Below are 27,306 nucleotides of genomic sequence, written 5' to 3' on the forward strand. Positions count from 1 at the left end.
AAAAAAATTTTTTTCTTGTTTATTTGGATCCTTAATGGACTGCTGTGCTCCTCACTGAGACGTTAGCTCCAAAAAGGCTTAAAAGAGCAAGAGCCTTGGGCATTGTGTCTGTTGCTACATCCCAGCACCCTGAACAGGGCTCAGAGGAGGCTCCAATACATGTTTGTTCAATGAACGAATGAATGAACTGAAGACCTCTTTCAATCAAAGCAGTTTGAAAATCACGGGTTTACAATTTCAGGGATGAGAATCTGCAGGGATTCTGGCAGGAGAAATGGGAAGCATCATTTTGTTTTTTTCTCCGATTTCCTAAAATTTCAAGGCTAACCAAGTCTCCAAGCCTGGCTGCTGTTTTATCTATGAAAGCAAAGTCAAGTGTGCAGGGGAAATTTAGAGAATGACAGTGTCTCTAATTCCAAATAGAGTCATGGAGCAGCTGGAAACTGAAGGAAGCTCTCTCCACTGGCACCATATACCCACGAAGAAGGCAAGTTGGGGAAGCTGCCGCTGCTGCCGTACTAATGAGATGATTTGGCCCCTGGGAAGTCCAGGCAGCAGTGTGGTGTTGGGGAAATCTATCAACGGGCAGAAGTGTCTGGGGAAGTCTGAGGGAAGCCTCATGGAAAGACTTAAATATATTTCTTTCTTCACAAGGAAACAGGGAAGAACAGAATCTCCATTGAAGCAGAACTAAGAGCTTGTTACATCAGCCATCGTGAAATGGTGTTTTACAAAAAGAAAGTGCCACATGTATGTGTTTTCTCTAGTGATAAAGTGATTCATAACAACAGCATCAAGTGGAACAAAATCCCTCCATGAGCGTCTATAAAAATTATAGCTCCAGGTCCAATTAGCTACAATTGCATTAGTTTGCATTAGTTGAAAGCTAATTCACTGAAATTAAGCCCAACTGGCCAACTTGGGGAATGCTCGATTTGTCAAAGAAATTACTTCTTAAAGTTACCAAATGTACTGATTGTGCTTTTAAAAGCCTTTAAAAGGCAAGTCGAATTTGATTACTGATGAAGAAAGATTCTTTTCTGCATATTAACTAAGCTAAGATTGATACAGCCCCAGAGAAATTGACAAGGGAATCTTGAAACTGCTGTATGAATAATAAAACACAAAACAGCACAGACTAAAAAACCATTGCCAGTATGAAATTCCATTTTTCCAACCAAAATGCTGACCTTTCATTTGTTTGTTTGTTTGTTTGAGACAGAGTCTTGCTCTGTTACCCAGGATGGAGTGCAGTGGCGAGATCTCGGCTCACTGCAACCTTAGCCACCCAGCTTTGAGCAATGCTCCTGCTTCAGCCTCCAGAGTAGCTGGGATCACAGTTGTGTGCCACCACACCCAGCTAGTTTTTTGGTAGTTTTTTTTGTAGAGATGGAGTTTCACCATGTTGGCCAGGCTGGTCTTGAACTCCTGACTTCGGGTGATCTGCCTGACTCAGCCTCCCAAAGTCCTGGGATTACAGGCATGAGCCACCACACCCGGCCTGACCTTGCATTTGTGATAGGATTGTTTTGGCTCCTTGTGACTTTGTTCAGATGCTCTGGAATGGTTTTTTCCTCTCCCAAGCTTTTAGCATTTTAAATATTCTTTGCCAATTCTTCGGATGGCATATTGGCCTTACTTTTGCACTTTTAACAATTAAAATGTAATTAACTTGAAATAAACTTTCGTCAATTAAATTTAAAAAATGTAAAACCAAAAGAATGTAAAAGAAATCAGAACTTTTACCAGTTGGTCATTCAATGGATTGGCTATCAGAAAATTGAAGTTTTGGTGAATTATCTCACTTTGAAAAACTGACATCACTGGAAATCTTGGGCTATAACCACCCACACAGAAAATAGACTGACTTTAATTTATTTCCTCTCAGTGCCTTTCTGTGCTTGTCAGGTGCAAGAGCAGCAGCAAAAATCCTAAGAGCTGGATCCTGCGCAAGTGAGAAAGGGCTGGCCGTGCCCTCCCACTCTATCTGCTTCCCAGAGCAACTGGCCTCAAATTTTAACTTTAGTTTAAAAAAGCTGCAGCACACACAAACTGCTGTTCGAATTCCACGATAACAAGACTCCAAGCAACCCCACAGAGATTTCTAAGCTGTGCTCCCAACTCAATTATTGTGAGTGCAGCAGAGGTATTTGTTCTGCCAGGCAGATCTCAGAGGTCAGTCTTGTGAGGTGTTTCTCTCGCCTGGTGGCCGCCCCCACCTGCCCTCCCCCATGGGCCAGCCATTACCCATAGAGCTCCTTGCAGAGCAGCGTGGTCAGTTTCTTCAGGTGAGGAAGACTGCTGGACCCCGTCTTCACAAATTCAGAGTCCAGGACGAGCTGAGTGCTCAAATAATCTTGGATGGCCTTAAGATGCTCTTCTGGAAGACTAAAAGAAAAGAAAAAAGAAATAAACCATGCTTGCCTGTTCCTTTTAAGCATCATTACCAATGGTAACAACAACCACAATAACAAATCCTCATCCTCAGAGCCTCCAAGGGGACACGGTCCTTCAGGAGAACGTTTGCAAACCTGGACAAAGGTTCCTGTGGTCTCACTGACAGGGTAGATTAGTAGGTCAGAGCAAGAAGAGGTGGCCCAGCAGGAAAGGTGCCTCTCAATGAGCTCCTTTAGGCGCTGCTGGGAGGAAGTGGTTCTGGCTAGGGGGTCTGGGAAATGGTTATGCTTTAAAAAGGAGACCAAGACTGGGCTTGGTGGCTCACACCTGTAATCCCAGCACTTTGGGAAGCCAAGGTGGGTGGATCACCTGAGGTTAGGAGCTCGAGGCCAGCCTGGCCAACACAGTGAAACCCCGTCTCTACTAAAAATACGAAAATTAGCCGGGCATGTGGCAGGTGCCTATAATCTCAGCTACTTGGGAGGCTGAGACAGGAGCATCATTTGACCCCGGAAGGCAGAGTTTGCAGTGAGCCAAGATCATGCCACTGTACTCCAGCCTGAGTGACAGAGCAAGACACTGTCTCAAAAAAAAAAAAAAGAAAAGAAAAAAAAGGAGACCAAAAGCTTTGGAATGTATATAGTGGAATTGTTTTCCTATAACATCTACTCACGAAGATAGGAGCTGAGGACTGATAGGATCTAGAGATGGTAAATGGCTTTAGCTAACACACACACTGCAAATTCACAGCCAAAGGCTACCCAGGACACTGTGTTTGGAAGGTGTGGAGTCATCCCAGGCTGCAAAGGGGAGTCTGAGTGATTAGTGATGGGGGTGGGGATGGGGGGATGAGGTAGTACAGGTGGCTGACTGCCGTGCCGAATTTGCTCCAACCCTTCAGTGTACAGTGAATGGGCTGAAAACAGGATTTGTTCACCGTGCAGATCAACCCTGGTGGCAGAGCACAGACTGAGCCCAGGCCAGTCCCTCGAGGGGCGCCCCCTAAAGTCAGATCAGACCTCTGCATTCTATCTTCCAGCACCTTTTGCTCTGGGTAAAGCTTGAGTCTTTGTTCCCATAATAATGAAAATTGTAATAATAGCAAGTATTTCCTGAGCAGAACATGCCAAAGCACTGTGCTAAGCACTCTATGCTCATTTTCTCCATTAATCCACAAATCAATTTTATGACTCAGACATTATTACTAATTATTCCTGCTTTACAAATCAGAAACCTGAGGCTTAAGACAGAGTCTTGCTCTGTCGCCCAGGCTGGAGTGCAGTGGCGTGATCTCGGCTCACTGCAGCCTCCGCCTCCCAAGTTTAAGCGATTTTCCTGCTTCATCCTCCTGGGTAGCTGGCACCACAGGTATATGCCACAATGCCTGGCTAATTTTTGCATTTTTAGTAGCTTCACCATGTTGGCCACGCTGGTCTTGAACTCCTGACCTCAGGTGATCCACCCACTCGGCCTTCCAAAATGCTGGAATTACAGATGTGAGCCACCACCCCAGGCACCCTTAAAGATTTTTGTTCCAGGCTTGATATGTAACCAAATAGAAACTAAAGGCCACAAAGCTTTTCCTGTGGAATCTGTGAAAGAATGAAAAACCTTTGCTCTTAAGATTGGACAGGATCACCAGGCACGATGGTTCACACCTATAATCCCAGCACTTTGAGAGGCAGAGATGGGCAGATCACTTGAGACCAAGAGTTCAAGATCAGCCTAGTCAACATGGTGAAACCCTGTCTCTACTAAAAACACAAAAATTAGCTGGGAGTGGTGGCATGTGTTTGTAGTCCCAGCTACTTGGGAGGCTGAGGCAGGAGGATTGCTTGAACCCGGGAGGCAGAGGTTGCAGTGAGCTGAGATCACTCCACTGTGCTCCAGCTTGGATGACAGAGCAAGACTCTGTCTCAAAAAAAGAAAAACTATTGGACAGGACTGGCTTACCCATTTTCACTTGTTAGATTGAGAAGTTAGCAACCATTTACATTTAAGTTCATCTGTATTTATTCTGGGTCTTGACATCATGAAAATCCAGTTTCTGCCTGAGTCTGTTTACAAAAAGGGACAAACATTTCTTCTACAGTATTAAAACAGTGGTCCCCAACCTTTTTGGCACCAGGGACCAGTTTTGGGGAAGACAGACTGTGAGGGTATGGTTTTGGGAGGAAGCTCTTCCATCTCAGATCATCAGGTGTTAGATTCTCCTAAGGAGCATGCACCCTAGATCCCTCGCATGCGCAGCTCACAACAGGGTTCACGCTCATATGAGAATCTAATGCCACCGCTGATCTGACAGGAGGCAGAGCTCAGGTGGTCATGCACACTTGCTCACTGCTCACCTCCTGCTGTGCCGCCCAGTTCCTAACAGGCCAGGGGTTGAGGACCCCTGTATTAAAATATGTATCTTAACAGGTCTAACGACTATTGCCTTGTAACTCAGATACCATGAGTCCGTGTTATAGGCAGCACTATTTGTTAACATGTTTGTTGTAGAAAGGTGTTGACATAAAGATGTAAACTATGTTTATTTGAGAAGGCTAATTTGACTTAGAAATGTAACAATTAACCTATTAACTAAGACCTAACTGATGAGATCTAATTAACTTGCAGGAAAGACTGTGCAAGTTGTCTTATAAAGGAAAATAATCAAAAGGCAATCCTCAATGTACAAAGCTACTTGACAAGTGAAATAGATTAACTTTAAAACACAATGTGGGCTGGGCACGGTGGCTCATGCCTGTAATCCCAGCACTATGGGAGGCCAAGGTGGGCGGATCATGAGGTCAGGAGTTTGAGACCAACCTGGCCGACATGGTGAAACCCCACCTCTAATAAAAATACAAAAAATTAGCTGGGCATGATGGTGGGCGCCTGTAATCTCAGCTACTCGGGAGGCCGAGGCGAAATCGCTTGAACCCAGGAGGCGGAGGTTGCAGTGAGCCGAGATGTCACCACTGCACTCCAGCCTGAGTGACAGCGTAAGACTCCATCTCAAAAAATATAAGATAAAATAAAAACACAATGCAGAGTCCCAGTTTTCCTTGGCCCTGGGAACAGAGGGCAGCTCTGGGTTGCCTCTTTCCTTGAAAGGCATGCTCCCTTCACTCATTCCCATCTCCAAGCAGAAGTTATAGGAAGGTTCCACCACCATGAGAAGCAAAGATCGAAAAAGCAGACCTCTGCTTGTGAGTCCTCAGCCCATGCCCTGATGCTAACCCCTCCCGGAGGGCTGCCTGGAAGCTTGGCTTCACACCGAGGCTGGCTCCACTGAGGCAGAGCCCCATACCCAGGGTGGAGGGGCTGATTAGGAGATGGAGTCGGCAGGAGGTATAGGAAAGAGCCTTAGGAGGAGAGGTCAGCAGGTGAACCATGAGGCGTCCCCAACTTTTCCCCATGCAGTTCACTGTATTCAGCATCTAAACCTGGGAAGAAACGGAAACCCTGGGGAACTAAACAATGGGCTCTATGTGGAATTTTTTTTTAATTTTTTTGAGACACAGTTTTGCTCTTATTGCCCAGGCTGGAGTGCAGTGGCTCGATCTCGGCTCACTGCTCGATCTCCGCCTCCCAGGTTCAAGTGATTCTCCTGCCTCAGCCTCCTGAGTAGCTGGGATTACAGGCGCCTACTAACACGCACAGCTAACTTTTGTATTTTTAGTGCAGACAGGGTTTCGCTATGTTGGTCAGGCTGGTCTCAAACTCCCGTCCTCAGGTGATCAGCCTGCCTTGGCCTCCCAAAGTGCTAGGATTACAAGCAGGAGCCACCGTGCCTGGCCTATGTGGAATATTTTTAAAGTATCTGTTATTTAGACACATATATGGAGACAATCAACATAGTAGCAACACTGGATATTCAGCTATTTGATAAATAGCGTAAGTAATTCAAGGAGCATGCACAGAAAGCAACCTCGAGTGCCCAGGGAAGACCCGATGGGTATGTCCAGGTGGAAACAGTAACACGCTAAGTATCGTAGCAACCCCGTGGCACACGTGTCCCATCAGCATTTATGTCATATTTTGCTAAGTCAGAGAGTAGAAGGGCAGCGCTGGCAGCCTCAGATGGACCCCTCAAGTTGGAAATGCGGCTTCAGCCCCGTCATTAGGATTTCTTTGGGAGGCCAGGGGAGCTCTTCTCACAAAGAAACAAAGAAACAAACAAAAAACGTTAAATTTACTAAGGCATGGAGGTTACCGGGTACTAATTAATTACTAATTAATGTAGCACATATCCAGTGAGTGCTTACACTATGCCGGGCCATGCCTGGGGACACAGTGCGCGCCCCCCCCCCCCCCCCCCCCCCCCCCGCTCCCCCTCCCCTCCGCCCCTCCTGGAGCACTTTTCCTGTTAAGGCTCATGCCCTTGGCCTTTTTATTTTTATTTTTTTTTGAGATGGAGTTTCATTCTTGTTGCCCTAGCTGGAGTGCAGTGGCACGATCTCGGCTCACCACAACCTCCGCCTCCTGGGTTCAAGCGACTCTCCTGCCTCAGCCTCCCACGTAGCTGGAATTACAGGCATGCACCACCATAACTGGCCAATCTTGTATTTTTAGTAGAGATGGGGTTTTTCCATGTTGATCAGGCTGGTTTTGAACTCCCAACCTCAGGTAATCCACCTGCTTCGGCCCCCCAAAGTGCTGGGATTACAGGTGTGATCCACCAAGCCCGGCCACCTTTGGCCTTCTTGAAGCCAATGGTGCAGAGCCCTCTGAGGTGCAAGATGACAAGCATCCCTCTCCAGAGACCACCCCAACCCCTCTGGTCACGAGGCCCATAACTAGGATGGAAATGGAAGCCACCCAGCCAGGGCTGGGCTGGGCTCACTGCAGATGAAGCCCCAGCTGGACTCGAGGGCCCCTGCCTGGTGGGGACTCACCCACTGGTGTCCATGCTTTGCAGTCTCTGGAATAATGTCTCAGAGAGGCTCGGCCGGCTGGCCTCGGTCGCTCGGGGATTCTCGTTTGAAAGAGGAGCCTCCTTGGCCTCACAGGAGCCGGCGGACAGAGGGATGTTTCTTGGGGGCAGCTCGGGTGGAGACAGGACACTTTCTACTAGAGAGAACAGCAAGAAGGCCATTGGTGAGGACGCTGTGTGCCAACCCGCCTTCATCGCAGCGCCATGGGGTCCAGGCCATAAGGCCCAGGTTACTGATCTCCATTTGCATTTCCGTGTCCATCCCTCGCTGACTCCCTCCTGGAGGTAGGGCCCTGGCGAGCGCAGTGTCTGTCCCACCATGGCTTCAGCAAACACCTGCCAGGGCCAGAAGGCCCTGCTCCATGGAGGGCCTGGACAGCCTGCCCAGCTGCTGACCTTGGATGGACTAAGCCAGCTGCGGCAGGCAGGTCAGCAGGACGGGCCTGGCTTTCAGGGGCTGAGACAGGTGACTGGTGATGGCCGAGCCCTGGACGGGGCAGAGGCCCATTTCTAAGAATTGGCCAAAACCACAGGAGGGGACCAGGGGTGAGGAGGCAGGCAGGCCTAGCCATGCACCCCTTCCTTCCCTCCCTGGCCCCCCCCCGCACCCTCTCTCCAGTCCCTGCCCTTCCTTCTCTCTTCCCCCAAACCCTCAGAAACACATAAAAGAAGGCGAGGGGGTTCCCTTCACTCAGAGACATTCAACAGATAACTTGAACTTGGCCTAGGAGGTGGAAGCCCATCCACCTCCTTTAGGAGAAAGTCCATCCTGTATGTACCATGAACAGATAAAGGTCGCTGAGCCCCTGAGGTCCAGGGCTCGCTCTGGGCCTCTTCCCACACATAGTGGCCGCCCCTGACCCAGCCACAGTGGGCCCCGGGGACCTCCTCTTCAGAGAACATGCCCTTCACTTCCCCTGTCTGGGGTTCTGAAGACAACTCGGAGTCTGCTATGAACCTACAAGCTAGCAGTGCCTCCAGAAGCCCTGGGCCGAAGCAGATCTCTTGGAGTAGGGGGCCTCATGTCACATTGCTCTGGTTTAAGCCGACAATTGGGTGGCCCCGTTTGGGGAAGTGAAGCCAGCAGTCATGAGACTGAGGTTCTTGTTTTGGCCCTCCTAGAAACTTGTCTGGGTCTTTCTCCAGACAGCCATGCCCAGACGGGCCCCACTAGCTGGGGTGGGCGGCCCGAGGGAACTGAGGGTGGTTAGTGTGGAGGGCATTTCTGCAGGACAGCTTCTCAGGGTGGCCCTGGGTGCCTGGGGGCAGCTGGGGCAGGTGCGGCCAGGGCACGGTGCTTGTGAGTGACCTTGGGCTCACCCTGGGACAGTGTCTGACAGGACAGGTCAGCCCTGGCTCTTCCACAGCCTGACCTTCCTGATTCCAGAGGGCAGCATTCACTCAGACCAGGGAGGACAGAAGGGACAGGGCCTGCCTGTGGCCCTTTCAGCCTCCATGGAGCTGTGGTCCTTTAGGAAGTGAAGGGCTGCACAACCATGAAAAGGGTGTTTCCAGGAGGGAGGGAAGAGGCAGGGGGCCCTGGTGGCCCACAAGCCAGCCTACAGGCAAGGGAGGAAAAGGATGCCTGCAGCAAGCCCCCAGGACAGGCAGGCGCCAGGCAAGGAGCTCAGCATCTCTGGATGAATCTTTCTTCTCTTGGGGGGAAGCCTGCGGGACCTGGTGGTCTCCACCTGCTGGAATTCAGGAAGAGCCCTGGCCAACTGAGGGACCCAGTTAGGGGTATTTCATAGATTTCTTTTAGGAAATAAACCTTTTTTTTTTAAACTTGTATTTAAGTTCAAGGGTACATGTCCAGGTTTGTTACATAGATAAACGTGTGTCATGGGGTTTGTGGTACAGATCATTTCATCATCCTGGTATTAAGCCTAGTACCCAGTAGTTACTTCTGCTCCTCTTCCTCCTCCCACCCTCCTCCCGCCAATACACCCCAGTGTCTGTTGTTTCCCTCCTTGTGCCCGTATGTTCTCATCATTTATCTCCCACTTAAGTGAGAACATGTGGTATTTGGTTTTCTGTTCTTACGTCAGTTTGCTAAGGATAATGGCCTCCAGCTCCATCTATGTCCCTGCAAAGGACAGGATCTCATTCTTTTTTCTGGCTGCATAGTATTCCATGGTGTGTATGTACCACATTTTCTTTATCCAGGCTACCACTGATGGGCATTTAGGCTGATCCCACGTCTTTGCTATTGCAAATAGTGCTGCAATGAACATACACGGACATGTGTCTTTATAACAGAATGATTTCTATTCCTTTAGGTATATAGTCAGTAAATCCTTGAGGGGAAAAGTGGGGCTTCACCAGGTAAGCTCCTTCTCTGCAAGACTTTCTCCATCTGACTCTTGCTCTGTGCTCTTTGTCCCTATGCTGTAAAGGGCACGCCTAAGTCTCACATACTTTTTAGGGACTGCACATTTTTTTCAACATATTTTTAGGGGATGCAATTCCTCCACCCCCTTTTAATGATGACATAAAGAAACACCTTCCTTGGCTGAAGTGTGGTGGCTCACACCTGTAGTCCCAGCACTTTGGGAGGCCGAGGCTGGTGTATCACGAGGTCAAGAGATTGAGACCATCCTGGCCAACATGGTGAAACCTGTCTCTACTAAAAATACAAAAATTAGCTGAGAGTGGTGGTGCGTGCCTGTAGTCCCAGCTACTCAGGAAGCTGAGGCAGGAGAATTGCTTGAACCCAGAAGGCGGAGGCTGCAATGAGCCGAGATCGTGCTACTGCACACCAGCCTGGCAACAGAGCGAGACTCTGTCTCAAGAAGAAAAAATTAAAAGAAACATCTTCCTCATCCTTCCAGTTAGGTGAAAGGGTCCCCTCCTTCACCCTCCTCACAGTGAAATTCAGCGGATTGCAATGATGCTAATGACCGTAGCTGTGTGTAGCGAGAGCTTACTATTAATATGTACCCGGCTCTGGGCGCTACATTTCTTGATTCATGGGATACCACGAGAGGCAGATACTATTTGTTATTCTTTCTCTCTCTCTCTCTCTCTCCCCATATATATATATATATATATATTTTTTTTTTTTTATTTTTTTTTATTTTTGAGATAGAGTCTCACTCTGTTGCCAGGCTGGAGTGCAGTGGCATGATCTCGGCTTGCTGCAACCTCTGCCTCCCAGGTTCAAGCAATTCTTCTGCCTCAGCCTCCCAAGTAGCAGGGAATACAGGCGTGTACCACCATGCCCAGCTAATTTTTTGTATTTTTAGTAGAGACGGGGTTTCACCATGTTGGCCAGGCTGGTCTCAATCTCTTGACCTCATGTAGCATTGCTCTGGTTCAAGCCGACAGTTGATTAGGTGTGTCCCGTTATCAGAGGGAGATTGTTGGCTCGCTCTCTCTTTTTAAAGGCTAGTCAAGTTAAGCAGTGGAAGTGGAGAAGGACTTTTTACCATCTTTCTTTCTCTCTCTCTCTTTTTTTCCTTAGACAAGGTCTCGTTCTGTCACCTAGGCTAGAGTGCAGTGGTACAATCACGGCTCACTGCAACCTTGAACTCCTGGGCTCAAGGGATCCTCCTGCCTCACCCTCCCAAGTAGCTAGGACTATAGGCCTGAGCCACCATGCCTGGGTAATTTTTTTTTTTTTTTTTTTTGAGACCATCTTGCTCTATCACCAGGCTGGAGTGCAGCGGCGTGATCTCGGCTCACTGCAACCTCCGCCTCCCGGGTTCAAGCGATTCTCCTGCCTCAGCCTCCCGAGTAGCTGGGATTACAGGTGTGCGCCATGATGTCTGGTTAATTTTTTGTATTTTAGTAGAGATGGGGTTTCACCATGTTGGCCAGGATGGCCTGGATCTCCTGACCTCGTGATCTGCCCACCTCAGCCTCCCAAAATGCTGGGATTACAGGCGTGAGCCACCACGCCCGGCCCTGGATAAATTTTTTAAAAAACTTTTTGTAGAGACGGGGTTGCCTATGTTGCCCAGGGGGGCTCTCAAACTCCTGGCCTCAAGCGATCCTCCCATCTGGACCTCCCAAAGTGCTGAGATTACAGGTGCGAGCCACCACACCTAGCCTTATTTTTACTGTCTCTTTAAAGAGAAGTCTGTGATTCAGAGAGGTCAGGTTATTTCCCCAAGGTCACACAGCTAATAAACTGGGGAGGAGGAATTTTAACCCATGTCTGCCTGACCCCAGAGCCTGTGTTCGTAACTTGTCCTTAACTGCCATGCCAATAATCTCCCTCTGACGACAGGACCCTCCAAATCTACAAGCACTCAAGGTGGGTGCAGAGCAAGTTCCCAAAAGCACCTCCTGCCGTCCTGCCCCTCCCTCCCTACCTGTGTCCTCCTCAGGGTCATCGCCTGTGTCCTCTTCCTCCAGCGGCACTGGGTATTGCAGATGGGTCACCAGCCCCATGTTTTCCTTCTTGTAAAACTCGATGAGCTGGTCCAGCTTGGTAAAGAACCTCATGGGGACGCCTTCAGATGCCTGAGGACAGAAAACCCAAACAGAAGCACATGTTAACCGACTAGAATGCCATGCAATCACAAAGGCCACCTGCAGCGGAGGCCAGCGAGGCTGGGGAGTGACTGTGATCCAGGAAAAGCCCTGGGTGCCTAGCAGGGTGTGTGACCCTCAGGCACACGCCCTCACATCCTGCAAGGGCCTCCCCAGGGGCCCTTCTGCAAAAGGCACACAGAGGATCGTTAAGATCTGTTTTTCTTTCCAGTTTTAAAAACTTTTATTTTTTAAAGTATTTTTGGGCCAGGTGCAGTGGCTTATGCCTATAATCCCAGCACTCTGGGAGGCCAAGGCAGGTGGATCACCTGAGGTCAGGAGTTCGAGACCAGCCTGGCCAACTTGATGAAACCCCATCTCTACTAAAAAGAAAAAGAATACAAAAATTAGCCCTGCGTTGTGGTGGGTGCCTGTAATCCCAGCTTCTCAGGAGGCAGAGACAAGAGCGGAGGTTGCAGTGAGCCAAGATCGTGCCACTGCACTTCAGCTTGGGCAACAGAGTGAGACTCAGTCTCAAAATAAAATAACAACATAACGTAACGTAACAACGTAACATAAAATAAATATTTTTTTAAATAAGAAATGTGCCTGGGCGCAGTGGCTCATGCTTATAATCCCAGCACTTTGGGAGGCTGAGGCGGGCAGATCACTTGAAGTCAGGAGCTCAAGACCAGTCTGGCCAACATGGTGAAACCCTGTCTCTACTAAAAATACAAAAATTAGCCTGGTGTGGCGGCGCAAACCTGTAATTCCAGCTACTCGGGAGGCTGAGGCAGGAGAATCACTTGAACTCAGGAGGCACAGGCTGCAGTGAGCTGAGATAGTGCCACTGTACTCCAGCCTGGGTGACAGAGTGAGACCCTCTCAAAAAAAAAAAAAAAAGAAAAGAAAGAAATCACTTGTAATCTCACAACCCTGAGATACCTATTTTCAACAGTTTAGAATATGTTTTTCTAGCCCTTGTGTGTGTGTTTGGTGGGAAAGTCATTTTTATTTTTTCTTTCATGAAGATCTTAAAAAAGCACACACACATGCAGGAAAAAATCAATTCCAGCAATTGCTTTAATTTTTATTTCTTTTATTTGTTGCAGTTGTTTTTATCAAAACTCAGAACATGACCTACTCGGTTTGTATCTGTTGCTGATAGCACTGGGACTTGGGGGTAATTGTGCTCGGCTATTCAAATGTCCTGGGGCAGATCCCTCTCCTTTAAGTCCTGTGGCTCCAGCAGGTAGTTCCAGGTAGTCCCTGAGCAGCCAGCCCCACCCCTACCTCACCCTTTACACTCTTGCCAGGCCCAGCCCTTAGGGGCAGCTAAAAGCGAGCAAGGGCTCAAGCAGTTAGTGGGTACAGGAATGAGCCCCTAAGAGGCACTCCCTCGGGTGGGGCCTCCCTGACCTGGGGGAGCATAGCGCCCCTGGAAACTGCTAAGTGCCTGTGATTCACCCTGTGCTCATAACAACCACCATGTCAGTGACTTTCAGAATTTTTGTTTTTGTTTTTGTTTTTGAGACAGAGTCTCACTGTCGCCCAGGCTGAAGTGCAGTGGTACAGTCTCAACTCACGGCAGCCTCCATCTCCTGAGTTCAAGTGATTCTCCAGCCTTAGCCTCCCAAGCGGCCAGGATTACAGGTGCCTACCACCACACCCAGCTAATTTTTGTAATTTTAGTAGAGACAGGGTTTCACCATGCTGGCCAGGCTGGTCTCGAACTCCTGACCTCAAGTAATCTGCCCACCTCAGCCTCTCAAAGTGCTGGGATTATAGGTGTGAGCCACCACACCCAGCGACTTTCAGGTCATTTAAAAATTAGTTGAAAGGGCTCCATCCTTGGAGTTGGAAGTCAAGGATCCCACTGCTCCTCTGGGGGCTGCCAACTGCCTTCTTTCTGGAGGGAATGGGACCCATCTCCTGTGGGAGATGAAACCCAAAGGCAAATATGATGGAGGCTGGAAAGCCCACCCTGGTTGATGAGTGGGCCGGGTCTGGGCTGAGCGTGGCCGGGTCAAGTGTTGACCTTCCTGCCTCCAAGTCAGATATCTATTGGGATTGGGATTGATTTGAGAGGCTGGTAGGGTGCCTGAAGGTCTTCAGGATTACAGGCAAGAGCAATCAGGAGAGCAGATGAGGCAGGATGACCCAGCCTGGGACAGATTCGGGCATCAGGGAGCAGGGTTAGGACTCAGACCTGTTCCTGAGGCCTTGTGGCTGGGTGGCTGAATCCAAGGCCTAGTGAAGGACACATATGCCTGTTTCACTGACCTGCAATTCAGAGCTGTCCACTGGGCTCTGTCTCTTTTGTTTTGTGTCTCTTTTCTGTCTCTGTCTGTCTCTCTCTTTCCAGGTGTATTTTTCTGTGTGCATATGCATTGCACACACATATAAGTTTGTGCCTAGGGGTATGTGTGTGTTTGTATGTGTATCTTAAGCTAGTTAGTAAATTTATAGAGTTTAGCAAAAGGGTGTTTTAAATTCTTTTCAATAAATTTCCCTTGTTTCCCCAAAGCCCCATGTTAAGCAATCTCTTTCAAACATTGTTGAACCAGAAATATCTGAGGAGCAGCTGCTGGGCCTTCTAAAAAGTAACATGAGTAGGTTCAAAAACCAAAGCGAACAGAATAACAAAAATAATTTGACATGATGCTGGATCTATGAACTTGATTCGGTTAAAGCAGTTGTGAAAAGTGTCAGCCTGTCCAAAAATGTACAGCTAATAGATGACAAGCAATTAAGAGCATGGAAAAGGAATATGACAATACCAAAGAAACTCGAAGGGGAATGCCTCATGTGTGAATCCAGAAAGGGATTCTCAGCTGGAGGGTATCTGAGGAACGCGTGTTTGACTGAGCGCTTGAGATCTGGGAATTTAAGACACAGCAATGCTAAAACCTAGTAAGATATGTTATTTTATGCACTGCTAAGAAGCTGAACCACAGAGTATGTTCCATCATTGATTATAGACGTATTTGACTCCAGAGACCTGAAATCGGAAAGGTAAACATCTTAGACTTGATGACATACATTGGGTACTAGCAACGGACCAATTTAAAAGGGTCCCTGTGGATCCAGTGAGGCCACCGCGTGTACCCGGCCTGCTCCCAGAGGCCAGGGAGCCAGGCTGTGGCAGACCAAGGCCGCCGGAGGCCTGGGTTCCCAGGAAGGGAGAGAATGCAGGGTAGAAGCCAAGCCTCACGTGGCAAGCTGACAGTGGCCGCTGAGAAGTGTGCCGGGGAGGGAGCCTTCCTCCACGTCTCCCCTCCGAGGGGAAAGCACTCAAGAAGAGCAAGCCGGTCCAGAGCAAGCAGATCCACTAGGGCAGAGCCCAGCTGAGGGCAAAGCTGCTGTGTGCAGTGGGCCTGCAGGAAGCCGCCTGTGCCCGCAGGCAGCGCAGACAGGAGGCAGCAAAGGCGGAGCACCAACCAGACAGAGGCAGGTGTCCAGGGAGAAAATCTCTGGGGGGGGGGAGTTCCTCATAAGGCTTTGCTCTTGGCCCTAAGCTTTGACAGGGATAACAGAGAACTTAAGTTCAAAGCACATTCTAGAACAGGAAAAGCAAGGGTCAGAGCTCAATATGGGATCACAGAAGCTACTGAGCAGCCCAGACAGGGGAGGGCTGGGGATTGGGGTCCAGACAGGTGGGTGGTGAGGAGCGTGGTCTAGCCTCAGTGTGTGCAGTGCGGAGAGTCCACCCATGGCACTGCATCCTGAACTTGGGCCCAGAAAGATCCTGCCTCAGGGTCTGATGGCCAAGGGAACAGGGCAGAGTGGCCAGTGCGGGGATGGGCCCGTTCAAAGGGTGACTAACAATCCCCACCCAGTCAAAGCCAGGAGGGGCTTCCAGGCGAACAGTGCATTGACATCCGCAGGCCAGCAGGAGCAGAGGGGTCCCTCGGGGACGAGCCTGGGGGTTCCCACCCACAGCAGGCCAAGTCCATACCCGCCCAGCTGCGCGCCCACAGTCAGGAGCAGGTCTGAGCCCTGCTGTGTTACCTCCAGACTGTGCCGCAGGGCCTGGCAATTGGAGCAGCAATTAGCAGTTCTGTGGATTTGCCACCTTGGGGTCAGGTTGACAGACAAGAGTTGGAGCCAGGAGGAGGGATGGTCAGGGAGGGCCTTCTGTGGGTGTGGGTATGGGACTGGGGACGCGGAGAAACCGTGGCCAGCATGGGAGCTGCCCCCACTCACACCCCGCAGCACATCCGCCAAAGGTGGTGCCTTTTTGGCAATTGTAAAAGGCCAACGTGACCAAGGTGCCATGTGCGTTTCTCATGTGCTGCATCCAGAACTCTGGCAGGAGGCAGATGTCGCATTAAACTAAGGAACTTGGGGAGACTGCAGGGACAGGTTGTGGGGATACCAGCAAGAGTCAGTACAGCCCCCCAGAGCTCACCCAGTTACCACCCTAGGAAGATCACAGGCAAGAAGTGGGTGCTGGAACAAAGGGGCCTGTGCAGCAGGAGCTGTGGCCTCCTGGGGAGCCGAACATGGAGACCTCACAGGAGGGGACAGCGCAGTAAATCCCCACCCCCAACAACCTGCCTGTCATCTGGCTGCGGCTCCCATTGGCTAAACCCAATGGGGAAGCAGGGGACAGGGAAGCGAATGAATCAGGGAGCAAATGGAAGACGCTTAGCACTTAAAGCCCACGGTGAAAAGGTGTGCAACCAGACAGAGGGAAAGCAAGTGTCTGTGTCCCCCCATGACTCTTCCAGGCTCGGATCAGGAGGCTGGCACCAGCCTCACTTCTGACCAAGGAGGGGGCTGCCGTTGGTTCCTAACGGCTCAGGCTGCCAGATTTCATTCCTCATTCCACAGCGGCCACCTTCCTGAAAAGAGTCGTTAAGTCATTTTGAAACAGAGACGGAAATCGTGAAGGCCCAAGTTATCCGGGACAGGATCCACGCAATGGTTACCGGTGGCCCCCAAGTGATGCCCTCGGACACGTGATTTCTGACGCAGCAGCTCTCCCTCGTCTCTAGAATGAATGCCTCCCCCTTTAGCAGGTAACCAGAGCACACCATGGCCAGCCTGATTTTGAGCAATCCCAAGAGCAGTATTTCCTTCTTTAAGCAGGCTTGTTAAATTATGACGTCTTGGCCGGAGGCCTGTAATCCCAGCACTTTGGGAGGCCAAGGCAGGTGGATCACGAGGTCAGGAGTTCAAGACCAGCCTGGCCAAAATGGTGAAACCCCATCACTACTAAAAATACAAAAATTAGCTGGGCACGGTGGCAGGCTCTTGTAATCCAAGCTACTCGGGAAGCTGAGGCAGGAGAATCTCTTGAACTCGGTGGCAAAGGTTTCAGTGAGCTGAGATTGGGCCACACTGCACTCCAGCCTGGGTGACAAAGTGAGACTCTGTCTTAAAAAAAAAAAAAAAAAAAAAATTATGACACCTTGGCCAGACACAGTGGCTCACATCTGTAATCCCAGCACTTTGGGAGGCTAAAGCGAGCAAATTGCTGGAGCCCAGGCTATGGGGACCAGCCTGGGTGACATGGCGAGACCCTACCTACAAAAAATACAAGTATTATTAGCCAGATGCGTGGTACACAGCTGTAGTCCTGGCTGAGGTGGGAGGATTGCTTGGAGGAGGTGGAGGCTGCAGTGAGCCACAATCACACCACTGCATTCCTGCCTGGGTGACAGAGCAAGACCCTGTCTCAAAAAAAAAAAAAAAAAAAATTCTGACATCGCAGGATCAGAGTAGCCCTCCGGGGCTTATTGGATCAACAGAATGGACATCAACTTGTGCTCATAGCCAAAGTCAAGCAGAAAAACAAACAAACATGGTAGGGGTGAGTTCAGATTGTGAAACAAAATACTTCCCTCTTCTCCTGCCTCCCATTACAATCTCTAGATCTGTGGAAAGTTCTGGGCGATTTCCAGCAGGATCATTTTTACAGTCTCTGCAGACAGCTCCCCACCAAGCCCGGCTTAGAACCAACAGCTGGCTCTGCCTCATGTCATAGTTGCTGTGCCTGCCTCCCCATAAGCTCTGAAGTGGTTGATGGAAAGGAACCCTGCTTGGCTCAGCCTCATAGTCCCCCAAGTCTCCTTGCAGCGGAGGCTGGTCGGAAACATAATGACAGCCCCCACCACTGTGTTGAGGGGCGTGTGCATTGTGGGAAATGCACCCCTTCGTTGAAAAAAGGTGTAGAGGGAACCAGAGAGTGGATTGCCAAGCGGGGCCTTGCAGGCAGAGCTTGGCAGCTGAGCTCACTTAGGTAGCAATACCCCTGGGGAAGGTACAGGGAAAGGGGAGAGGGGCTGCCTATGGCTCCAGGATTCAGCATGGGAGGGTGCTGGGGTCTTTAAAACAAGAATAGCTGGTGTCCAGACTGCTAGAGGCTCAGGGCTGCATATGCTGAGAACTGCATTTCCAGAAATGCAGTTTTTGGGCTGTGACTTCCAACACCGTCGGGGAAAGTCACACCATCCAGGAAAGTCATTGCACAGACTCGAGTTTCCAAGGGGGTAATTTTAATTCTAGCACTGTTTGCTGTCTCTAAATGAGGCATAAAAGAGGACTAGGCACAGAGGAAGCCCGTGCAGGAAGCACAGCAGGAGCCCCGGGGCGCTGGGAACCCCCCCACCAGGTTCTGCCAGGCTTTGTTTTAAGTGGAAGAGCATACAGAATGATTGTGGAAATTTTACCGATGGTGGGACAGTATTAAGAAGTGGGACAGGCCAGATGCGGTGGCTCACGCCTGTAATCCCAGCACTTTGGGAGACCAAGGTGGGCGGATCACCTGAGCTCAGCAATTCAAAGCCAGCTTGGCCAGCATGGCGAAACCTCATCTCTACCAAAAATAGAACATTAGCCAGGTGTGGTGGCGTGTGCCTGTAATCCCAGCTACTTGGGAGGCTGGGGCAGAAGAATCACTTGAACCTGGGAGGCGGAGGTTGCGATGAGCCAAGATTGCACCATTGTACTCCAGCCTGGGCAACGAGTGAAATTCTGGCTCAAAAAAAAAAAAAGAAGTGGGGAAACAAACCAAAACAAAATACCCTGCTCAGCTGCTCCCTACACCAAAGCGTTTGTCTCAAGTTAGATGAGAACGCCACTAGACAGGTCTTGAAGACGGTGAAAATACCACTGGCTGTGGTGGAGAGGATGCTGTGGGTTTGCGGGGTGGCTGCTGTTTTTATTACTTTCATTTCCCTGTGAAGAGACCCCCCTCCAGCCTGGAGAGGTTGGGAAGTTTTTGAAGGCCGCAGAGGCAGAGCTGGATTCAGTCCAGGCCTCAGATCCCGCCGACCCAGGCGCCCACACGTCCGAAGGCTGAGCAAGGAGCAGTGTGGAGTCTGACTGTGCAGCCCCAGCCATGTGTTCTGGAAGGCGACCTCCTTTCGCGTGTGCTCTGCTCTGAGCCAGCTCATCCGAGGGAAAGGACGGACGCAGCCTCCTGTCCAGCTCCCACTGGGGGTGGGAGCCGCCTCCTCCCGGCCTGGAGTCTCCCCTCTCTGCAACCCCTGAAACGCTTTCCCGTCCTTCTCTCCTGCCCTCAGGACAGTTTCAATCTTTAACCACGTCCTCTCCCCCAAATCTAATACTCGTAGACCCCCACGTGGGTGAAGAAGTGGGAGAGAAAGAGAGGCCAGAGCTTGGGTCTCTCGGGGCGTGGGCCCGGCAGAGTTTGAGTTTTGTCTCAAGAGTGGTTTGGAGCTGCAATTAACAGCTGGTGTGTGTGTGATGTGATCAGACTTACACTTGAGAACTCTGCCCTCAGCTACGGTGTGGACGCTACGGGTTCAAGCAACCCCACTCTAGTGCTTGAATTGGGGAGATGCAGCAGCAGGAGAGAGGCAGGCATGGAGCTGGAACCAGATTCGCCCGGAGACTTGGCAACGCAGCGAACAGGGCAAGGTGGGCGAGCGAGAGCCGGGGAGGGGCCCCCCAATCTCTGGCTGCAGTAACTTGGTTGATGTCGGTGACATTTAATGAGGTAGGAAAGGTAGGCACTGCAGGGAAGCAGGAGGCTAGATTTGGGAAGAGTTTTGAGGCCTCCTTCAGACCCAGGAATCCCTCTTCAGCCACATGGCTTTGAACAGACTCCAAAATGTGTGATCTTAGAAAAAATAATTGTTGAATGTGGCTTTTGTTAAGGGAAAAAAAAAAAAATACAAACAAAACAGCCAGCTCTTCGTCTTTCCTCTCTTCTCCTTTCTTTAAAATATTTTATGGCTCCTTTTCTTTCCCTTCGTTTGAAGTGTCCAGGGCCAGTGGGTCTCAGACCTGGGGGCCAAGGAGGTGGTCAGGATGCCGGAGGCTGCAGAGCCAGTGGGGCCGAGGGAGCAGCTGGGCTAAGGACGTGACCAGGGCCTAGAAGCCTGCACAGCCAGGACCAAGGAGGAGGGAGGAGCATCAGGGGAGAAACAGAGCCAGAAGCGGGGTATACACAGGGGAATAAGCCGGTAGTCCAATATACGGGAAAGAAGCAGGAGCCACGCTTCTCACTCTCAGAGAAAGGAGCTACAAACACAGAAGGGAAAAGGTCTCACGTCTGTGGAGGACTGGATTGGAATGGGAAATGTCTTCATGAACTGGGGCTTTTAAGATATAAAGGTAAATACTGGTCAGGCGCAGTGGCTTACACCTGTAATCCCAGCACTTTTGGGAGGCCGAGGTGAGTGGATCACCTGAGGTCCCAAGTTTGAGACCAGCCTGGCCAACATGGTGAAACTCCATCTCTGCTAAAAATACAAAAATGAGCCAGGCGTGATGGCAATGCCTGTAATTTCAGCCACTTGCGAGGCTGAAGCAGGAGAATTGCTGGAACCCGTGAGGCAGAGGTCGCAGTAAGCCGAGATCGCACCACTGCCCTCCAGCCTAGGAAACAGAGTGAGCTTCTGTATCGAAGTAAAAAAAAGAGATATATAGATAAACACAGGTGCATGAATGAGCGTGAGTGCAGACACGTGTTCCTCACTCTGTCTGCTGAGAGGACCCACAGCTCTCCAACAGCAGTGAGTACCCCTGCTGCTCATATCTCGGCTGCTAAATGTCATTCTCCGTGAAAAACAGCCCGTGCTCCTTGAGAGATGACTGATTCTGGCAGCCTTTGAATCAAGGGCCAAGAAGATCTAATGAGTACCTGCAACACCTGTTGCCCCAGAAAGCAAGAAAATGCTAAAAAAAAAAAAAAAAAGAAAAAAGAAAAGATGGAGATTTGTCAAAAGGATACAGGAGCCAAGAACCAACTGAAGCAACAGCTGAAAGGTGCCTCTAGCACAATTCAGACACCAAAATGAATAATAAAAATCATTATCATCCATCCAATCAAATCAGAGTTCAGGAGTCTATCCTGACGTAAATAAAGGAGAAGGGAAGGGTTCTCCCCGCAGTGGAATGCCAATTAACAACTGTTGGCAACTATCATAGCAATAACCGATTCAGGCAAAAATCATCAATACACGCTCAACAACGTGGGTGAGAGTTTGAGGAAAAAACTTATTAAATTGTTTTCTTTTTTCGAGATGGTCTCACTCTGTTGTCCAGGCTGGAGTGCAGGGGTGTGATCATGGCTCACTGCAGCCTCGCCTCACAGGCTCTGGTAATCCTGCCACCTCAGTCCCCCAAGTACCTGAGACTACAGGTGCGCATCACCACATTCCGCCAATTTTTTTGTATTTTTTGTGGAGACGGGATTTTGCCATGTTGCCCAGGCTGGTCTCAAACTCCTGGACCCGGATGAGTCATCTGTCTCGGTCTCTTAAAGTGCTAGGATTACAGGCGTGAGCCGCCGCACCTGGCCTTAAATTGTTTTTAAAAGCAGAAGCTAGTAACTTTACAATCCTCATTGTAACCTGGCAAACACCATCTTAACCAAGTGCCCAGTGTTAACTTCTGCAGTAACAGAGCAGAGCGCCTTTGTGCCCCCTGAGACAGGTGCAGAGAGGACATAGCACTGCTGCTATGCGCTCCTGCAGAAAACACAGAACCCAGGCGCCGTCACGTGGAGACGCCTGAAAACCCAAAATTGATGGACAGTCTACAAAATTATTAGCCTATTCTATTGAAAAATGCCAAGGTCATGAAAGACAAGGAAAGACAAAGAACTGTGCCCAACTAAAGGACACTAAAGGGATATGACAATTACATGTAACACATCATCCTGGATGTAGCCTCAGCCCAGAAGGGGGAAATTGTGTGTGTGTGTGTGTGTGTGTGTGTATAAAAGTTATATATAACCTCCATAACTATGTGAATAATACACGTATATATTGTTATCGAGACTAAAAATCATTTGAATGAAGGATCTAAGAATTAGATGGTGGCATTTTAACCATGTTAATTTCCTGATTTTCGAGGGTCAAATGTGCATACAAAGAAGAGTCTTCATCACTTAGGAAAAACACATTGATATATTTAGGGACAATGGGGCATTGTCAGCAACTTCCCTGTCAATAATTCAGAAAAATGGTAATAGTAACATGAGTGAAAGGATGATAAACAGTATGCTGAAACATTAATGGGGAAAGCAAAGGGTATACAGGAAAATTCTTTGTGCCATTCTTGAAAATGTTCTGTAAGTCATATTATCTTTTTCTTAACCACTTTTTTCGGCTGGGTATGATGACTCATGCCTGTAACCCCAGCACTTTGGGAGGCCGAGGTGGGTAGATCACGAGATCAAGAGATCAAGACCATCCTGACCAACATGATGAAACCCCATCTCTACTGAAAATACAAAAACTAGCTGGGCATGGTGGCGGGCACCTGTAGTCCCAGCTACTCAGGAGACTGAGGCAGGAGAATCACTTGAACCCGGGAGGCAGAGGTTGTAGGGAGCCGAGATGGCACCACTGCACTCCAGCCTGGCAACAGAGCGAGACTCCATTTCAAAAACCAAAGCAAACCAAAAACTCACCTTTTTCTTTTTTTCCTTTTTTTTTTTTTTTTTTTTTTTAGAGATGGAATCTTGCTGTGTCACCAGGCTGGAGTGCAGTGGTGCAAAAAGAAAGCATCTTGCCTAAAAATGTCTATTTTTATCATACAAAAACATTCCGTCTATATACTTCTAGAGGTTTCTGTACAAAAGCTACAGGTACCTTGGAAACACCTATGATGCCCAGATAGTTGCAACAATGCTCACATCAATAATAAAAAGGTCAATCACAGAGAACCAGAGTCACACAGCAGCGCGCAGGGACCAGGCTGTGGTGACCGTTACAGCCCACGACAAGCACTGTGGTGAGTGCAGGCGGGCCCCTAGCTGGCCTGGGCTGTCTCAGCCAAAGGGAGTGCTGTGGGACTGGCCAGAGGGGAGGGGCTGTACTCTCTTCAGCAGCACAGGTGTCTCGGCTGGGGCTGGAGGATGGAGGTGGGATGGGCAGTGTGCATTGACGTGGCGAAGCTCAGATCCTGCAAGTTTCCATCCACAGATGAGCAAGGCAGGTCTCACTTTGTGACCAGGAGAGGGGGTCTGGCTGGGAGAGGAAGGGTAGAGAAATGGTAGCAGAAGGGTAGAGAAATGGTAGAGAAATCAAGCAGAACCATGGCTTGATTTAGCTTCTGGAATGACTGAGCAACAGACAGAGATTGATGATGTGCATTCTCGGGGCAAGGTTTTGTGGGTCTCGGGGCACAAACTGAAGCCTAGCACTGGGCCAGAGGCCATCCCCTCTTTGCCATGCAGAAGCTGGAAGACTGAGGATGGGTGGCTTTGGTGCCTGGCACAGAGCCCTAGGCTGGGACAGTGATCTTGGTGTTCTCATGGTACCAGGGGCAGTGCCTGTCAGAGATGTGCACATTAGTATGTGGCAAAGGAGGAAGGAACAGTGCCCTGTGCTGTGCTGGGAAGGAACAGGGAGGAGCTCCTCGAGGCGGCTCAGAAATACTGGTGGGAGCTTTCGAGGGGGCAAATTTCTGGCAGTCAGGCCACAGGGAATTTGAGCTGGCACATCTCACCAAGATGGCCTGATTTTGTGGTTTCCTGGGGCTTGGAAGGCGGTGAGCTGTGACCGGCACTGGGAAGGAGAGAAAGGAGGCAACATAGCAAGACCTCAGCTTGACTTCTCTTTAAAAAAAGAAAACTCTAAAAAAAAAAAAAAAAAAAAAAAAAATGGATGTTGATTGATCATCAGACATCAGATGTGGAAGGAAGGGGGCCAGATGTGCTCACACGTTATCTAATTTATATTTTATCTAATAATGCAGGTGAGTTTGATATCTCCAGCTTACAGATGGGGAAACTGAGTCTCAGAGAGGTTGAGCAGCTTGCCTGAGCAGTCAGACATGTTGTCAGAAAAGCAGCACCCGGGGGAACATTTTGAGATGAGAAAGGGGCTGGGAGGTGGTGGGTGGGAGACCCTTGGAGTCTCTAGCTAGGTGGTAGTGAGATCCAGGAGGAGGACGGGTACAGAGACAGGGGGCTGCCAGCGCAGGGCGGAGAGGGCAGTCAGAGATGCTGTGGCAGACGCAAGCCACTCGGGCTCAGCGGGTGGGTAGGGTGGGGTGAAACCTGGTGTTTGGGGAGTCTACCTCCTGGAGGACAGCAGGTCTGCTGCCCCAGGGCTATGGTGGACTGAGGGGTGGGAGGGGGAAGCTGGCACTTGCCATCTCTGGGCACAGTCCAGTCTCCACTAGCCTGTCCCATGCATGGCCCCAAACCACATGTCTGGAGACTTGAAAAGGGTGAAAACCAATGCCAGTCTCAGTCAGAAATTCAGTGTGCAGAAGGGTGACACTGGGGAAGAGGCCCAAGCTTAAGAGAAGGAAAGTGAAGACTGAGCCTGAGCACCCACCTTGCCTCCACCCACCCACTAGCTGGAGCCAGCAGGGACATCATCACTCCCACCCCAGACACCCGGCTCTTCCCAGCTCCCCAGCAAGCACCAGGCTGCAACCCCTCCCCCAGGCCCTTGCTGTCCAGGGCTTCATGGCCCTGGCACGGCGGAGCTGGGCTCTGTCTTCTCCCAACTACTTCATTCCAACAGCCCCAGATTCCCAAAGCTAGGTTCTTCGACGTTCCTCTCATCTTGTTTTGGGCAGACTTTCCAGAATGCCCTGGCATGGGCTTTGCCCCACTGCCTGGCAGTCTCTGGACTCACTTCTAAATCACCCCCTTCTCTGAGTTCATAGTCAACACACCCTTTGCTGCAAAAGACCTGAGCCTGTTGCTCAGACATCTGCCCTTTGGCACTGGGCCATTTCGCTCATGGGGAGATCTAGGAGAAACCTGGGAGGTCTAGGTTCCCTGTGCCCACCCAAGATAGCCAACGGGGCCTGGAGTACCTGTGCAAAAGCCCAGTTTCTTGCCTCCCTGCAGGACAAACTTGGAGATGTAATTCACACTCCATAGCTCCTTGTGGGATCATGCCAGAGCTGCGACTTCACCTGAAATCCCACCTCGGCTCACAGTGTCCCTTCTTTCTACTTTTCAGTCCTCCCCAGGCTGAGTGCCCGCCTACCCCCTGCCCACCCACCAGCAGCCCCGCCTACCACACCCTCCACTGGGGAAACTCCCGTGCCAGGACAACTCTCAGACATGGGCGTTCACTTAGGCCTTATCCCCCATGAGCCGGGATTCCCAGTGGGATGTTGAGATCATTAGGTCCCCAAATCTCTGCCATTCACTCCCCAGTATCGGTGCCATGGGAGTCAGGCCCATGCTTTCCTTGAAGACTTGAGCAGCTTAGAAAGCACTTTGAACCCCTCACATCAAAGGAGCTCGGGATGGAGGGTTGGAAAATTGATAGCTTTGGATGATTCTGAAATGACAGCTCTGAAGTCTCTGTTAATGTCACCAGGATCAGAGCACGGGGACAAGGATGCCAATACTCTCTGTCAGCAGGTGCTCTGCGTGTTTGGATGGTGGAACCCTCATCTGGGAACCTCAGGCCCACAGTGAAGAGTCCAGAATAGGATGTGTCCTTGGTCACTAGAGTCACAGCTGACAGCTGGAGACTGTGCCTCATTCCCAGCATCACAGTGAGCTTTTCAGTTCACTGTGGGAAAGGTTTCTGCACTTTCTCCAAGAGCTCAGTGCACAGGAGGTACCCAGAGGATGAGGAAGGGGGCTGTGGCAGAGGGGCTCTTCCCTGCCGCAGGACTTGGCATCCGTGTCCTTCATCAGGGCCCTTGCACTAGAGTGCGATGAACCTGTGTCTCCGCCCCACTGATGTTGAGATTGGCCACGTGACTTTGGCCAATGCAATGTGGGCAAAAGCACCAGTTCTGAGCTGAGGCTTCAAGGGCACATCGGGTTTTTACTCATCTTCCTGGGCCCCTGCAACCTGCCATGAGAAAGGACACCCATGCAAACTCCAGTCCTTCCGCCTGGCCCAGGAATGAGGATGTCAGGCACAGACCCAGACATGATTAGAAACCTGGAGTCCAGCCTGGTCCAGTTGAGTCCAGGAGAGCCCAGCTAGATTGGTGAACCATAACAGACCTGCAGACCCAGGAGTGGAAACTCAGTTTGCTGTCACTGAGTACTGAGATTTGAGGCTGTTTGTTATGCAGTAAGCACTGACAAATACACTTGTGGTAGGAAGAATTAACTCTCCCCAGGGTCTTCCTCTTATTGAACCTTCATGACATACTTATCTTCATTTATCCATGGTGAAGCTGAAGCTACAAGAGATAAGGCAACTTGTCCAATGTCACACAACTTCTTTTATCATCAGTATCTGCCAATAGGGACAAATCCTCAAGCTCCACACGCTCATTCCCACGGTGACTGCTCTCCGACCTCCCTTCATCTCATCCCCTGTGCAGGCCTTCAGGTCCCTGTGCACCCCACCATCTCTCCAACAAGCCAGAACCACACTGTGGCCCCCAGAGACACTCTCTCCATGGCACCCTCCAGTCCCTGGCAGCCCGTCCTGTGGCCCCTGCCCTACTCATTGGGATCAGCCCCAGGATCACCTGCTTCCCTGGGCGGGGCCGGAGGAAAGCAGAGCCAGTGGTGCAGCAGCCAGCAGGCGGCCCGCACGTGGTCACTACCCTCTTACTGTGCCTTCCCCCTGGCAGCAGGGACCAACACAGACCCAGGCCCTGACCAGTGAGGGGTCCGGTGAGGGGCAAGACGTAGAACCATAAACAACTATGACCAGGTGCAGATGCTTGCGAAGAGAAGACAGTGGCTTGGGAGGGTGTTCCAGGAGACTCAACCTGGTGGGTCAGGGAAGGATTCACCAAAGAAGCTACTCTGCAGCTGAGATGCTCCTCCTTCAGGTGGGTAGGAAGTGGTGGGGCAAAGAGACAGGGAACGTCCTGGCAGGCCAAGGGAGCAGCACTGTCCAAGCATAGGGGTAGACAGATGACAGTTTCCAACCACAGCCAAGTCCTTATAGAGACCGAAGTTGCCGTCCTACCCAGCTCGCCAGGATCCCTTTACTGCTCCCCCCTCCCCCGCTCCCATCCCCACTTCTGGGGGCTCTGTTGCTTTGCTACCAAAGACCTGAGTCTGCTGCCTCAGATGACTGCCCTTGGGCACTGGAGCCACCGTGCTCATGGGGAGATCCAGGAAAAACCTGGGAGGT

General features: G+C 50.4%; 1 protein-coding gene across 5 annotated transcripts in view; it reads right to left on the reverse strand.

Moving 5' to 3' along the window:
* INPP5D (inositol polyphosphate-5-phosphatase D) overlaps positions 1-27,306 on the reverse strand; it is a 148,165-nt gene that overhangs the window by 77,270 nt on the left and 43,589 nt on the right. For 3 of the 5 annotated variants that reach the window (XM_032277883.1, XM_032277882.1, XM_032277880.1), the window contains exons 3-5: positions 11,635-11,785; positions 7,281-7,455; positions 2,248-2,388 (exon numbers count right to left, since the gene is read on the reverse strand). In XM_032277883.1, coding sequence (XP_032133774.1) covers positions 2,248-2,388; positions 7,281-7,455; positions 11,635-11,785 — 467 coding nt within the window. The remainder of the gene's footprint in view (positions 1-2,247; positions 2,389-7,280; positions 7,456-11,634; positions 11,786-27,306) is intronic. The other 2 variants (XM_032277884.1, XM_032277881.1) reach the window with 1 other exon arrangement.

This window comes from Sapajus apella, unplaced genomic scaffold (genome assembly GCF_009761245.1).
Source record: "Sapajus apella isolate SASKATOON/1434 unplaced genomic scaffold, GSC_monkey_1.0 scaffold10, whole genome shotgun sequence".
NCBI lineage: Eukaryota > Metazoa > Chordata > Mammalia > Primates > Cebidae > Sapajus > Sapajus apella.